This window comes from Aulostomus chinensis, chromosome 19, assembly GCF_037954235.1.
Source record: "Aulostomus chinensis isolate RoL2024-O1b breed Wild chromosome 19, RoL_Achi_v1.0, whole genome shotgun sequence".
Lineage (NCBI taxonomy): Eukaryota > Metazoa > Chordata > Actinopteri > Syngnathiformes > Aulostomidae > Aulostomus > Aulostomus chinensis.
The window spans coordinates 24,577,820-24,592,444 of record NC_141338.1 but is presented as its reverse complement, the minus strand read 5'-3'; the positions used below and the strand labels follow the sequence as shown (position 1 = coordinate 24,592,444).

At 47.3% G+C, this 14,625-nt stretch overlaps 1 protein-coding gene across 3 annotated transcripts in view; it reads right to left on the bottom strand.

Moving 5' to 3' along the window:
* The window catches only part of mbd2 (methyl-CpG binding domain protein 2), a 43,749-nt gene extending 31,822 nt beyond the window's left edge, over positions 1-11,927 (bottom strand). For all 3 annotated transcript variants that reach the window (XM_086187203.1, XM_086187202.1, XM_086187205.1), the window contains exons 1-2: positions 11,463-11,927; positions 6,811-6,970 (exon numbers count right to left, since the gene is read on the bottom strand). In XM_086187203.1, the coding sequence (XP_086043329.1) occupies positions 6,811-6,970; positions 11,463-11,575 (273 nt within the window). In that variant the 5' untranslated portion in view covers positions 11,576-11,927. The remainder of the gene's footprint in view (positions 1-6,810; positions 6,971-11,462) is intronic.
* Positions 11,928-14,625: the final 2,698 nt, after the last annotated feature.

Below are 14,625 nucleotides of genomic sequence, written 5' to 3'. Positions count from 1 at the left end.
CCTGCGACACACTGGCGACCCGTCCAGGGTGTACCTCGCCTCTCACCCAATGTCAGCTGGGATAGGCTCCAGCCCCCCCACAACCCTCAACAGATAAGCAGTATGGAAAATGGATGGACGGATGGGTTCATCAGACAAGTTCTAAGCCTACATTTTAAATGACAAAGGGAAGAAGACTAAGATCCAATTACAATAAAACTGTTCAGCAGCTGAGCCCCTGTTTATCTCATAGCAAACTGGCAGAGCAGTGCAGAACAATGGGAGGTGTAATCATTTGGCTTGTCTCAAGTTGTGAACACCACAGTTTAGCTGGAATAAAAAGCTTTAGAGGTCAAGGGAAGCGAAAGAGACTGAAGCAGAGCTTTGAGAATAAAAATACAAATAAACTGATCCAATCTTGAGCTGTTTGAAGCTATGGACTGAGTGATTACTTTTTAGTAAGGTGTAGGCTTATAACGGTGGCAGGGATAAGTAGTTCCTTCAAATGATATTGAAAAATATAAGATATGGACTTGGAAATTTTATTTTATGACTATTGTGGTGTATTGGAACAGAATAATACATCAGCCATTGATACACATGTATCAACAATCAGGCTCCTTCCTCCCTGACAGAGCTCCTAGTCCCCTATGATCCAGCTAGAACCCTTCACTCCCAGGAGGCAGGGTTCCTGCTGGTTCCTAGAGTTCTAACAGTAGAATGGAGCCAGAGCCTTCAGCTATCAGGCTCCCCTCCTGTGGAACCGTCTCCCAGTTTCAGTCCGGGACCCAGACCCCCTCTCTAGGTTTAAGAGCAGACTTAAGACCTTCCTTGTTGATCAGGCTTATAGTCAGGACTGCTTTGGCTGGCCCTTAGATCTGCTGCTATAGGCTTAGACTGCTGGGGGATCTCCCATGATGCACTGGGCTTCTCTCTCTTCCTCTTTTTCCTCTTTTTCCTCTCTGTCCTATATGTGTCATATACACTGCTCAAAAAATAAAGGGACCACTTAAACAACACAATGTAACTCCAAGTCAGTCTCATTTCTGTGAAATCAAACTGTCCACTTAGGAAGCAACACTGATTGACTATCAACTTCACCTGCTGTTGTGCAAATGGAACAGACAACAGGTGGAAATTATAGGCATTTAGCAATACCCCCCAGTAAAGACCAGACCAATTCTCAGTTCCTATGCTTTCTGGCTGATGTTCTGGTCAATTTTGAATGCTGGTGGTGCTTTCACTCTGGTGGTAGCATGAGACGGAGTCTACAACCCACACAAGTGGCTCATCCAGGATGGCAAATCAATGCCAGCTGTGGCAAGAAGGTTTGCTGTGTTTGTCAGCGTAGTGTCCAGAGCATGGAGGCGCTACCAGGAGACAGGCCAGTACATCAGGAGATGTGGAGGAGGCCGTAGGAAGGCAACAACCCAGCAGCAGGACCGCTACCTCCGCCTTTGTGCAAGGAGGAACAGGAGGAGCACTGCCAGGGCCCTGCACAATGACCTCCAGCAGGCCACAAACGTGCATCTGCTCAAACCGTCAGAAACAGACTCCATGAGGGTGGCATGAGGGCCTGATGTCCACATGTGGGGGTTGTGTTCATAGCCCAACCGTGCAGGATGTTTGGCAGTTGCCAGAGAACACCAAGAATGGCATATTCGCCACTGGCGCCCTGTGCTCTTCACAGATGACAGCGGGTTCACACTGAGCACATGTGACAGACGTGACAGAGTCTGGAGACGCCGTGGAGAATGTTCTGCTGCCTGCAACATCCTCCAGCATGACCGGTGTGGCAGTGGGTCAGTAATGGTGGGGGCTGGCATTTCTTCGGGGGCCCCACAGCCCTCCATGTGCTTGCCAGAGACAGCCTGACTGCCATTAGGTACCAAGATGAGACCCTCAGACCCACTGTGAGACCATAAGCTGGTGCGGTTGGCCCAGGTTCCTCCTAATTCAAGACAATGCTGGACCTCAGGTGGCTGGAGTGCGTCAGCAGTTCCTGCAAGACGAAGGCATTGATGCTATGGACTGGCCCGCGTTCCCCAGACCTGAATCCCATTGAGCACATCTGGAACATCATCTCTTGCTCCATCTACCAACACCACATTGCACCACAGACTGTCCAGGAGTTGGCAGATGCTTTGGTCCAGGTCTGGGAGGAGATCCCTCAGGAGACCATCCGCCACCTCATCAGGAGCAGCCCAGCATTGTAGGGAGGTCATACAGGCACGTGGAGGCCTCACACACCACTGAGCCTCATTCTGACATGTTTTAAGGACATGACATCAAAGTTGGATCAGCCTGCAGTGTTTTCACTTTAATTTTGAGTGTGACTCCAAATCCAGAACTCCATGGGGTAATAAGTTTGATTTTCATTGATAATTTTTGTGTGATTTTGTTGTCAGCACATTCAACTAAATTAATAACAAAGTTATTAATAAGAATATTTAATTTACTCAGATCTAGGATGTGTTATTTTAGTGTTCCCTTTATTTGTTTTGAGCAGTGTATAAATCATACTCATACGTGTTACCAACTCCTCTTCTTCTCCCCTTATCCCAGATCCTGGTGCTGCTGGAGGAGGCTCCAGACCTGAAGAGGCTCCAGCTGCCACCCGTAGCTCCACCTGCTCACGTCCCCGTCCGTCCATCAGTCTCTCCTCCTTTCTCTCTCTCTTTATCTCTGTCCCTCTCTTTCCTTCTGTCTCTCTGTCTTCCTCCATTCTCTGTCTTTGTCTCTGTCCATCAGTCTCTCCTCCTGTCTCTCTCTCTTTATCTCTGTCCCTCTCTTTCCTTCTGTCTCTCTGTCTTCCTCCATTCTCTGTCTTTGTCTCTGCCCTGCTCTCCAGGAAAGTTTTTGTGCCGTTGTTGCAGGATATGCTTGCTCATGGAGAATTGTTGGGTGTAAATTCATTGAAGGAGTGTGGTAAATCACACCTCCTGGAACCGTCACTTCCACGTGGTGGAGGAGTTTGAGTGCCCTAAAGACCCTAGGAGCTATGCTGTTGGGGGCATTTTGCCCCTGGTAGGGTCACCCAAGGCAGACTGGTCCGAGGCAAAGGGCCAGACAAAGAACAGTTCATGGAAAGCAAGACTAAGAGTCTGAACGAGGCGGCTGTTGTTAGCTGCAGCTGCAAGGCTGCTGGGGCTGGTGGTGGTAATCCCTGTCCCCGGTGTGGTGGGGGAGGCGCTATTTCCCTGGTGCCTGGCTCATTTTTGCTTTCCAGGTCAGGACCCAACCAGGTGCACATGGTTGGATCGAATTGCCTGGGAGAATATATAAGGAGAAGATTCTGGGGCCGCCACTCTCTCCCTCCCTGCCTGCAAGAACAACTGCCAGCAGTTTTTCTTAGTTGTGTTTTGGTTCATTTGCACATTTCGTCATGCACCAGTCAATATCACATCACACATCGTTAGTTGGCACTTATTGAGTTTGTGATTTAGGACCTTGTTTTTAATAAATAGGTGGAAATGATTTAGCTGTGTAGTCTCCCCTTGTTGTGACCTGCTGTGAACCAGGTGGTCATAACATCCCTGAACCCGCTCGTGGACACCGGAGGTGAGTGGAGCCGTCAGGTCGAAGAAAGAGGCTTACAGGGCGTGGCTGGCCTGTGGGTCTCCAGAGGTGCAGCCATGGCAGTCGATGAGGCAAAAACTCGGGTGTGGGAGGAGTTTGGTTAAGCTATGGAGAATGACTATCGGTTGGCTCTGAAAAGCTTCTGGCAAACCATCCGTCACCTTGGGGGGCAAGGAGGCCACTTGCCCACACTGTTTACATTGGGGATGGGAGGCTGCTGATGTCATCTGGGGAGATAATTGGATGGTGGAAGACATATTCCTCACTCCTAACAACACGTATTCCATGGAGGAAACAGACTTGGGGGAGGACAGCTTCAGACAGAGGACTCGTCTCTGTCCTTTTGGACCTCAGTGCTGCATTTGACACCATCGACCACAGCATCCTGCTACAGAGACGAGACCATGAAATTGGGATTAAAGGACCTGCCCTAAAATGGTTTAAATCCTACTTATCAGATAGGTTTCAGTTTGTTAATGTTAATAATGACCATTCAGAGTACAGTAGAGTTACATATGGTGGACCACAGGGTTCAGTTTTAGGACCGATTCTCTTCACTCTTTACATGCTCCCTTTAGGTGACAGAATCCAGAAGCACTCGATCAACTTCCACTGTTATGCAGATGACACACAACTTTACTGGTCGATGGAGCCAGACGACACAAGCCAGTTTACTAATCTGCAAGACTGCCTGAAAGACATTAAATCCTGGATGTCTTCTAACTTCTTACTGCTAAATTCAGATAAAACTGAGGTCATCGTGTTTGGACCTGAACCCCTCAGGGACAACTCTCTAACCAGATCACTACTCTAGATGGCATCACCCTGACCCTGAGGACAACTGCAAGGAACCTTGGAGTCATTTTTGACCAGGACCTTTCCTTCAGCTCCCACATAAAGCATGTGACCAGGACCGCCTTCTTCCACCTGCAGTATCGCTAAGATTAGGAACATCCTTTCCCAGAGTGATGCTGAGAAACTGGTGCATGCATTTATCACATCTAGGCTGGACTACTGCAACTCTCTCCTGTCAGGATGTCCCAACAACTCTCTAAAGAGTCTCCAGCTGGTCCAGAACGCTGCAGCCAGGGTTCTGACAGGAGTTAAGATGAGAGAACACATCTCTCCACTTTAGCTTCTCTCCTTCCTGTAGGATCTAGAATCCACTTCAAAATCCTTCTGCTGACTCATCAGGCTCTCAGTGATGAAGCTCCATCCTATTTGAAAGAACTCATTAGTCCCTACTGTCCTACCAGAGCACTCCGCTCCCAGAATGCAGGTCTTTTAGTGATTCCCAGTATCAATAAAAACAGACTGGGAGGTAGAGCCTTTAGTTACCGGGTTCCTTTCATGTGGAACCAGCATCTCTCCATGGGTCAGAGAGGCAGACACTTTAACTACATTTAAGTCCAGGCTTAAGACCTTCCTTTATGACAGAGCCTTCAGTTAGGACTGGTTCAGGTAGCTCTGAACCATTGATAGCTATGCTGCTATAGGCTGAGACTGCTGGGGGACACATCAGGTTACATGGAGCCCTCCCCTCCTCTCCTCTCCTCTCCCCTCCTCTCCCCTCCTCTCCTCTCCTCTCCCCCTCGGTGTCTCTCAGTCTCTGTGTTTCCTCAGATCCACCAGAGCTCAATCTTTCTGCACCAACTGCCACCTGCATCACCCCCCCCCCACACACACACACACACACACACACACACACACACACACTTTTCCCATGCTGTTAAACCGGCCTGCGCTCCCATGAACCAGTCTACCATCCAGTCCCCCATCAAGCTGGCTTGCTCTCCCTGCCTCCCCTTCCATGAACCAGTCTACCATCCAGTCCCCCATCAAGCTGGCTTGCTCTCCCTGCCTCCCCTCCCATGAACCAGTCTACCATCCAGTCCCCCATCAAGCTGGCTTGCTCTCCCTGCCTCCCCTTCCATGAACCAGTCTACCATCCAGTCCCCCATCAAGCTGGCTTGCTCTCCCTGCCTCCCCTTCCAGAAGCTTCCTTCTTCAGCTGTTATTAACATTTCCATGTTTCCTACATTCTGTGTTATAAACTGTTTTCTTGTCTGTACCAACATCTCCTGCACGTCTGTCCCTCCTGGTGAGGGATCCTCCTCCCCTCCTCACCCTGAGGTTTCTCAGATTTTTCCCTGTTAAAATGTCCCTGCTCATCCGAACTTATTTTTAGCAGTCATAAGTTAGCATTTGCATGATTTTCCATAAAGTTATATAGTTTAAAACTTTTAATTTAACAAAATCTTACTGGTATGTAACAGCAAAAGACAAAACCATTTTCATAGTTGTACAAAATTACACATTTTTAGAGCAGATGAAAAGAAATATTGCCCCATACTAAAATAGACATTGGTAAAATCATGCCTGGTGTAATTATCTAACATTTTTATCATCTTTTTTTATCTATAAGTCATAATTTAATGAACCATGTTTGACATCGTCACACCGTGAGCCACGTGCATATCAAATGACGACAATACTAACTATATTCAAGTATAGCTTGTGTGAGTCTCTCAACAACCTGCAAGATAAAAGAGAGAAAGAGAAATAAGAGAGAAATGAAACTTTCAACCAAAGAAGTTTCAGGAAGAAATGACTTTTATAAAAGTCTTTCTCTCTTATCTCCTGCAAAAACATGCGGCCCATCACAGCGACCCACCTCAGGGCAGGAGGGGCATGCTTAAGCCAAACTCTGGAGATGGTCCACATCCAGCACAGCTCAGCACAGACCAATGCCTTTAAACTGATTACGGAGAGCAAATCATTCCGGCATGGTTAAAGCCACAGTACAAAAACAGGTCTGGGTCAATACCCACCAAACTGAGGAAAGTATGAGAATTTTCGAACGAGTCCGAGTCCAAATGTCCAAGAGATCAAGATGATGTATCTAAGTCAAAACCTCCACCAATTCAAAGAAGTTCTAAATGAAAACCCCACAAGACCGAGATCATCGATGACGTGGACAAGTCCCAGGCAAGACTTTGAAAAGATGATGGTCCAAATCAGAGTCACAACAATTATGAGAACAAGTCTCAATCGGAGCCCACGACAAATCCAAGTCAAATCCAAATCTTAGTTGCCCACAAGACATGAGGGCAGTCCTGGTCCAACTGCCTCATAATGAGTGTCAGTCACCTGACCTGCTGACCTCTCAAGCTGCCGCAGGAAGAGCTGTTAATCTGATAATCGGAAGGCATACAACCCAGCAACAGCCCCACCCACATAGGTGTGTGTTACCTTGGCCAGGCTGAGCGGGTCATGTCGGAGTCTTTGTTTGTTCTTCTGTAGTTTCCCAGGCATCATCTTCCCAGTGCGGAAGTCAAAACATCCCAGGTCCACTGTGTTTCCAAGGTAACGTGACAACTGAGGCTTACTCCTGAACTTCTTCCCTGTAGGACTGAAGACAGGAGGGAAGAAGGGGCCGAGTGAGATTGACACATTTCATCAGGGCTTTATTTAACTACATCGGGCCATTAAGATTTGAGTTAACATGAATGAACTCGCACGGCTAGACTCTGACACAGTACATGACAGCTAATATGATTGAGGCAACCGTTCGACCAGGATCCAACAGCATGATGAACTTATGCTGAGCTTCTGTTTACACCAAGTGAGGAAACAGACCAGCCTGACCAATTCACTCATTTGAGAAGTGGCAGTAGAAAAACACTGAATCATGATTTGTTCAACTGCAAAGGTAATTCCAATCAAGCAATCTGATTGGTCCAATGGAATAAAATGTGTTCAAAATAGCACACAAGCACACGTGGCTGTGCACAAAGGAACACATGCCTTGCATCTACTGGCAGTGCCATGTACAAATGTGGTGACTGATCAGAATCCATCATAAAGATGTTTCTGTTGTTTAGTTTTGCTCTTAAGTTTCTTGTGGGAATCCGTCTTTGGGCCACATTGAAACTCTTGGTTTCATTCAGTTTGAGAAACACGACAACCTCTAAAACAGGGGTGTCAAACCGATCCAGTAAAGGGCCGTGTGGCTGCAGGTTTTCATTCCAACTGAACAAAAGCAACACCTGATCCAACCAATGAGCTGTGTGGACACAGCTTGGTTGATTTAAGTAGATTCAGGTGTTGCTTTTGTTCAGTTGGAATGAAAACCTGCAGCCACACCGGCCCTTTACTGGACCAGTTTGGACACCCCTGCTCTAAAATCATGATGGCTTCACAGGAACCAGAACATGTTGTCACTGTGGGCTGGCCTACTTGCTGGATAGTAAAATTGGCTTGAGTCTGCTTGGGTGTACTCCAGGTATTAGTCAGACCACATGTATTTATGGAAACAGAAGGTATTGCTCCACAGCATGAAGACATTTAGTATACACTGTACACCTTTGTTTCAGTGCAATACAAAGGGGATGACGTTAGGAACAAGTTGAGGGGTTTACAGTGCAAGTGCACCTACTTCTGTTTGGACGCCTCAAAAGAGAAGTTAACCAGGAGAGCTCAGGACAGTCTCACATCTTGAGAGCTCCTGGAGTTTCTTTGATAACATATGTGTAACAAGCACGATTGCACACGTCTGTTCTGTATACGCTGGGCACAAACATGAGTCGTTTCCTCTGAGCGATCATTCAAAATCCTTCCCATCATAAGTACTTTGGAACAGGAGACTTGTGGCCAGTGTGGCAAAATGGAGATCCTGCACGCATTTGGCGTTTGACGGGTGTTAATCTGAGACCCTGTTTGTGCTGCTGTTGACAGGCATCCTACATCAACAAACTCTGCCAAAACATAAAGAGCACAATGAATTTATTTAAACAACTTAAAATCACAAAGCGGAGCTGCACGGTGGTGCAGTGGTCAGCACTGTGGCCTCACAGCAAGAAGGTTCCGGGTTCGAGTCCCGGCTCGGGCACAGGATCTTTCTGTGTGGAGTCTCCATGTTCTCCCTGTTCCTGCTGGGTTCTCTCTGGTACTCCGGCTTCCTCCCACCGTCCAAAGACATCAATTTGGGGACGAGGCTGATTGATACTCTAAATTGACCGTAGGTATGAATGTGAGTGTATGTTGGCCCTGCGATGGACTGGTGACCTGTCCAGGGTGAACCCTGCCTCTCGCCCGTTGATGCTGGGATAGGCTCCAGCCCCCCCGCGACCTTTACTAGTAAGGAATAAGCGGAAGATGACGATGGATGGATGGATGGAAAATCACAAAGCTTCTAAGTCTGGTATGGAAGAGACAAACTGAGAATATAATCCCAACTCCCAGAGTGAGTAGATTTTTTGAAATGTAGTTCCAAAGGTCACAGTTCATGTCCTCGTGCAGCGAGCTGGACTGTCGGCTGAGGCCAGTTGTGAGTGAAGGTTTGCTTGAAAGCTCCAGTGAAGTTGCTTTGCTCCGTGAAACGGAGGAAATGAAGAGGAGCTTGTTGAACTAGAAAGAGTTGACTTGGTCTCGTTCATGTCTGCCAGTCCAAATGTTATCACCACAAAAGAATTTGTTCTGAAGCCTCGAACAAGATTCCCCGCAAGGAACCACAAAATACTGATGAGAACCGTGATGAAATCTCATGAAACCCCGGCTCCCTCTCTCAGCTGGTCACCCGTCAAATAAAGGCCCACCCAGTCGCATCACCCAAGTGGGAGCCAATAAAATGAACGAATCTTGTGGGTATCAGTTGCTACCCCACATATGACAAGTGTATTTATTCATTTTTATCTGTAGTTCCTGTTTGGGAATGAATTGCTAGATTATTTCTTGGCTGTGAGGGCGTCACTGCTCCACCTTGCAAACTTTGACATGAAAAGGATGTTCGTTTCAAACTGATGGATTTAGCAGTTAGCGACAACGTCCCACGGCACCAGCATCTTCTGTCAAACAAGTCCTCATTCAATCTTCTGCAGTAACTTACACACACACACACACATACACACACACTCCTTCAGCACTAATGGCATCGCTAAGTGATGTCGTCCATTTCCTAGAATCCCTAAACCTGAATTTACTATGATCCTAATCTCAAAGCCAAGCCTTAAGCCTCTGACGATGGTCAGACTGAACCTCACCGTCTTCCAGCGTCCTCAAATCAAGGTCCTGCGCCGACAAGTATTAAAAGTGAGTGCATGTCAAATTGAGAGGTGATTTTGTGCAATGTCAAAGCTGTATAGAGCCCATGTTTGAGGAGGTGTGGTGCGGCGGGACAGGAGCGGCGGCAATGGCTGCTGATGCTGAAGGTCTTATTGCGCGTTTATTGTTGTTTTGGGGGTTGAACAGAAATTGACCTACTTTAGAACTGTGTTTGTTCATTGATCTTCTGTTGAAGTAACAGGACGTTGGGGAAGGAAAGATAAGCTCAGCTTCTTCTTACTCCATTTGGACTCACATTGTTCTTAATGAGCTAAAATATTTTCTAATTGAAATTTTGCTAATTTCTGTCAATGCTGTTAGTTTGTTTTTTTATTTCTTTCTTTCTTTTACCTTTAAAATTGTATTCCATTTTAAAAAATATTTTGACATAAAGATTATCCATCAGTCAATCAATCAATCAATCAATCAATCAATCAATCAATCAATCAGGTCTAAAAGTGCAACAGGTCCTCACTAAGATAGAAATACAAGTGTAGATGCAGCCGCTCATCTGTGACTGACATGTAGGTCAGCAACAACAAAGCCAACATATGAGGCTACATCTGTGTGTGTGTGTGTGTGTGTGTGTGTGTGTGTGTGTGTGTGTGTGTGTGTGTGTGCTCACTTGTGTCTGACAGAATCTTATATTCTTGCAACTCCATGTTTTAACATGAAAAAATAATCTAAGGGCCATCTGTCTTTGAAGGGATTGAACACAACAGAAGTGTAGCTTCTGCCGTTTTACTGCTCTTCCCGTAAGTAAACCTGCTGACTGGTTTCATTACTGGAACTGGTGAGTCATGCTCCCACCAAAACGAAAGTACAGGCCAGCCTCAGCTCTGAGCTGCTGAACTATTTCACGGTAAAAGGTTGAGGAAGTGACAGAGAGCCAACGTTAGGGACTCTTGACTTGTTGGTCCCACTTTTGAAAACAGACGTCAGCTCTGTGGAGTCACGGCCTCGCCGCACACCGTCAGTGACATCATTTCCTGCAGCTCCATCCAGACACTGAGGGAACTGTGGTCTGCTTCAGAGAAGCTCAACTCATTTTTAGTGTTTGCTGTGTTTTCAGTCCTGTGACACAGCAACAGATGTGTGCAGACGATCCACATTTCCTCTCGAATCATGAACTCATTTCTCTCAAGGAAAAATAGGTGACAAGACACAACAATGCAAACCACAATATCAAGTAGTTATCGTGGTACAGTAACTACAGTCTGTACTACAGTACAGGGACAGTTGAGTAATATTCACTGTTTGGTTTTTAGAGCATTGTTGGGTTTCTTGACAGGCGCTCTATAACCCTAAATGATGATGGTACTAAAGACATGAAACTAGGACTGGGAATGGGACTGGGACAAGGACTAGGACTGGGACTAGGACTGGGACTGGGACTGGGACTGGGACTAGGACTAGGACTGACGTACCTGAGCCACACCTCAGAATACACAGTTGAGTGCACCTTCCAGGCGTGAGTGAATGAATGACCTTTGGTGAGGGTGAATGGTTGAATGAGGTGCAGCTGCACCCCAAACCTGACATTCCTATAGTGAGTGTGTGTGTGTGTGTGTGTGTGTGTGTGGGGGGGGGGGGGGGGGGGGGTCAGCAGGTCAGCATTAATCGACTATGGCATTGATGACAGGACTGACACCCCAGCGTCACGTGATGCTTATGTCCAGCCGTCACTTTGACATCAGTCTCCCTCAGCAGCACTGACAAACTTGGGATCGCGATCAGATTCGGCACCCGCACCAGCTGAGGTGATCGATCTCACTGTGTGATCGATGAGGATGACGGAGTACCTGTAGTAGTAGACGTCGCTCTTTCCAGCGCTTAGTCCGGACTTCCTGATCACTTCTTCCTTCTTCCAGCCGGGCGGCAGAGCGGGGCAGTCAGTCCTCTTCCTCTCCATCATCACGCACTTATCGACTCTCGAAAAGGTTCCGTTCTGATCAGTGGATCTCACAATAAAAGCCGATACGGTCTGTCCGGTCGAACAGCGTGGTTAGTCCGGCGGAGCAGCACCCCGGGAGGACCGACGTCACAGATGTTACGTTAGCGGTGGCTCACCCTACCTCCACCCCGGCTGCGTCCGGCGGCTATTCCGGGTTACATTAAAGTGAAACGTGTCCCAGACGGTGGAGACTGAGTGGGGATGTCCCAGACAAACAGACCTCCGGGCAACTATGGAGTTCACTTCGCCTCCGGAGAGAGCCAATGGCTGATCGGATCTAAACTGAACTGACGGCAGGCTGTGACGTTTGCGTTATCACACACACACACACACACACACACACACACACACACACACACACACACACACACACACACACACACACACACACACACTCGCGGGTGCACACGCGTAAACACACATGCGCATAGATTCAGAGATCCTCTATTGTAAAAGACGGCTCACTCTCTAAAAGAAGCCGATTCGTTCATCCGCAGGTACGGAAGCCGAGAGCGACATGTTGAAGCGACCCTGCGACTTCACGTTTTTTGTTTAGTTTTGGATACAGAAAAACAGGGAAGAACACTTGAATGTTACAAAGAACCAGATCAATAGGAAGGATGAATGTGATGCAGTGTGTTCACCATCTCCCGAGCTTCTGCTCCGACACGTCCGGCTGCCCGATTCTCTTTTATCAAGCTAAACCAATTAATTTGAGTCCACTTTATTTTGAGCGGTTCTGCCCTCGTTTCTCTTTTTGCTATTGTTGCGTTTTTGTTTTGTGCCCTTTCTTTTGAGGGCACGAGAATGTCCCTCAGGAGTAATGCACCTCTTAAATATAATCTTTTACTCCCTCTATTAGATTTGATCCATTTTTATCAATTTGTCTTGATCGAGCTCGAAATCACAACAAATCTGATTTTACCTCAAAGCGCTTTTAATAGATGGTCAGTTCATCCACGTAACGCCTTCTGAGACAATAAAATGTTTTCAAAGATGGAACTGCAATTGATTTTTTTAAGAATTTTTGAAAAAATTAACGAGAAAATTCATCTTGCTTTCTTCCTCTACAATCCTGCACTTATGACTCTGTGATGGACTTGGACCCGTCCAGGGTGAACCCCGCCTCTCCCCCAGTGACAGCTGAGATAGGCTCCACCCCCCACGACCCTTAACAAATAAGCGGTATAGAAAATGGATGGATGGGTGGATGGATGATGGATGGGTGGATGGATGATGGCTGGATGATGGCTGGATGGATGAATGATGGATGGATGGGTGGATGGATGATGGATGGATGATGGATGAATGGATGGATGATGGATGAATGGATGCTGGATGGATGGATGGATGGATGGATGATGGATGGATGATGGATGATGGATGGATGGATGCTGGATGGATGGATGGATGGGTGAATGGATGCTGGATGGATGGATGGATGGATGAATGGATGCTGGATGGATGGATGGATGAATGGATGCTGGATGGATGGATGGATGGATGGGTGAATGGATGCTGGATGGATGGATGTATGGATGCTGGATGGATGGATGGATGGGTGAATGGATGCTGGATGGATGGATGGGTGAATGGATGCTGGATGGATGGATGGATGGATGGATGATGGATGAATGGATGCTGGATGGATGATGGATGAATGGATGCTGGATGGATGGATGGATGAATGGATGCTGGATGGATGGATGGGTGAATGGATGCTGGATGGATGGATGAATGGATGCTGGATGGATGGATGGATGGATGAATGGATGCTGGATGGATGGATGGGTGAATGGATGCTGGATGGATGATGGGTGAATGGATGGGTGAATGGATGATGGATGGATGGATGGATGCTGGATGAATGGATGCTGGATGGATGGATGGATGGATGGATGAATGGACGCTGGATGAATGGATGATGGATGGATGGATGGGTGAATGGATGATGGATGGATGGATGGATGGGTGAATGGATGATGGATGGATGGATGGATGGATGGATGGATGGATGGATGCTGGATGAATGGATGCTGGATGGATGGATGGATGGATGGATGGGTGAATGGATGCTGGATGGATGGATGTATGGATGAATGGATGCTGGATGGATGGATGGATGGGTGAATGGATGCTGGATGGATGGATGGGTGAATGGATGCTGGATGGATGGATGGATGGATGGATGGATGGATGATGGATGAATGGATGCTGGATGGATGATGGATGAATGGATGCTGGATGGATGGATGGATGAATGGATGCTGGATGGATGGATGGGTGAATGGATGCTGGATGGATGGATGGATGGATGAATGGATGCTGGATGGATGGATGGGTGAATGGATGCTGGATGGATGATGGGTGAATGGATGGGTGAATGGATGATGGATGGATGGATGGATGGATGGATGGATGGATGGATGGATGCTGGATGAATGGATGCTGGATGGATGGATGGATGGATGGATGAATGGACGCTGGATGGATGGATGGATGGATAGATGGATGGATGGATGGATGGATCGATGGATGGATGGATGGATGCTGGATGAATGGATGCTGGATGGATGGATGGATGGATGGATGGATGGATGAATGGACGCTGGATGAATGGATGATGGATGGATGGATGGATGATGGATGGATGGATGGATGATGGATGGATGATGGATGATGGATGGATGGATGCTGGATGGATGGATGGATGGGTGAATGGATGCTGGATGGATGAATGGATGCTGGATGGATGGATGGATGTATGGATGCTGGATGGATGGATGGATGGGTGAATGGATGCTGGATGGATGGATGGGTGAATGGATGCTGGATGGATGGATGGATGGATGGATGGATGATGGATGAATGGATGCTGGATGGATGATGGATGAATGGATGCTGGATGGATGAATGGATGCTGGATGGATGGATGGGTGAATGGATGCTGGATGGATGGATGGATGGATGGATGAATGGATGCTGGATGGATGGATGGGTGAATGGATGCT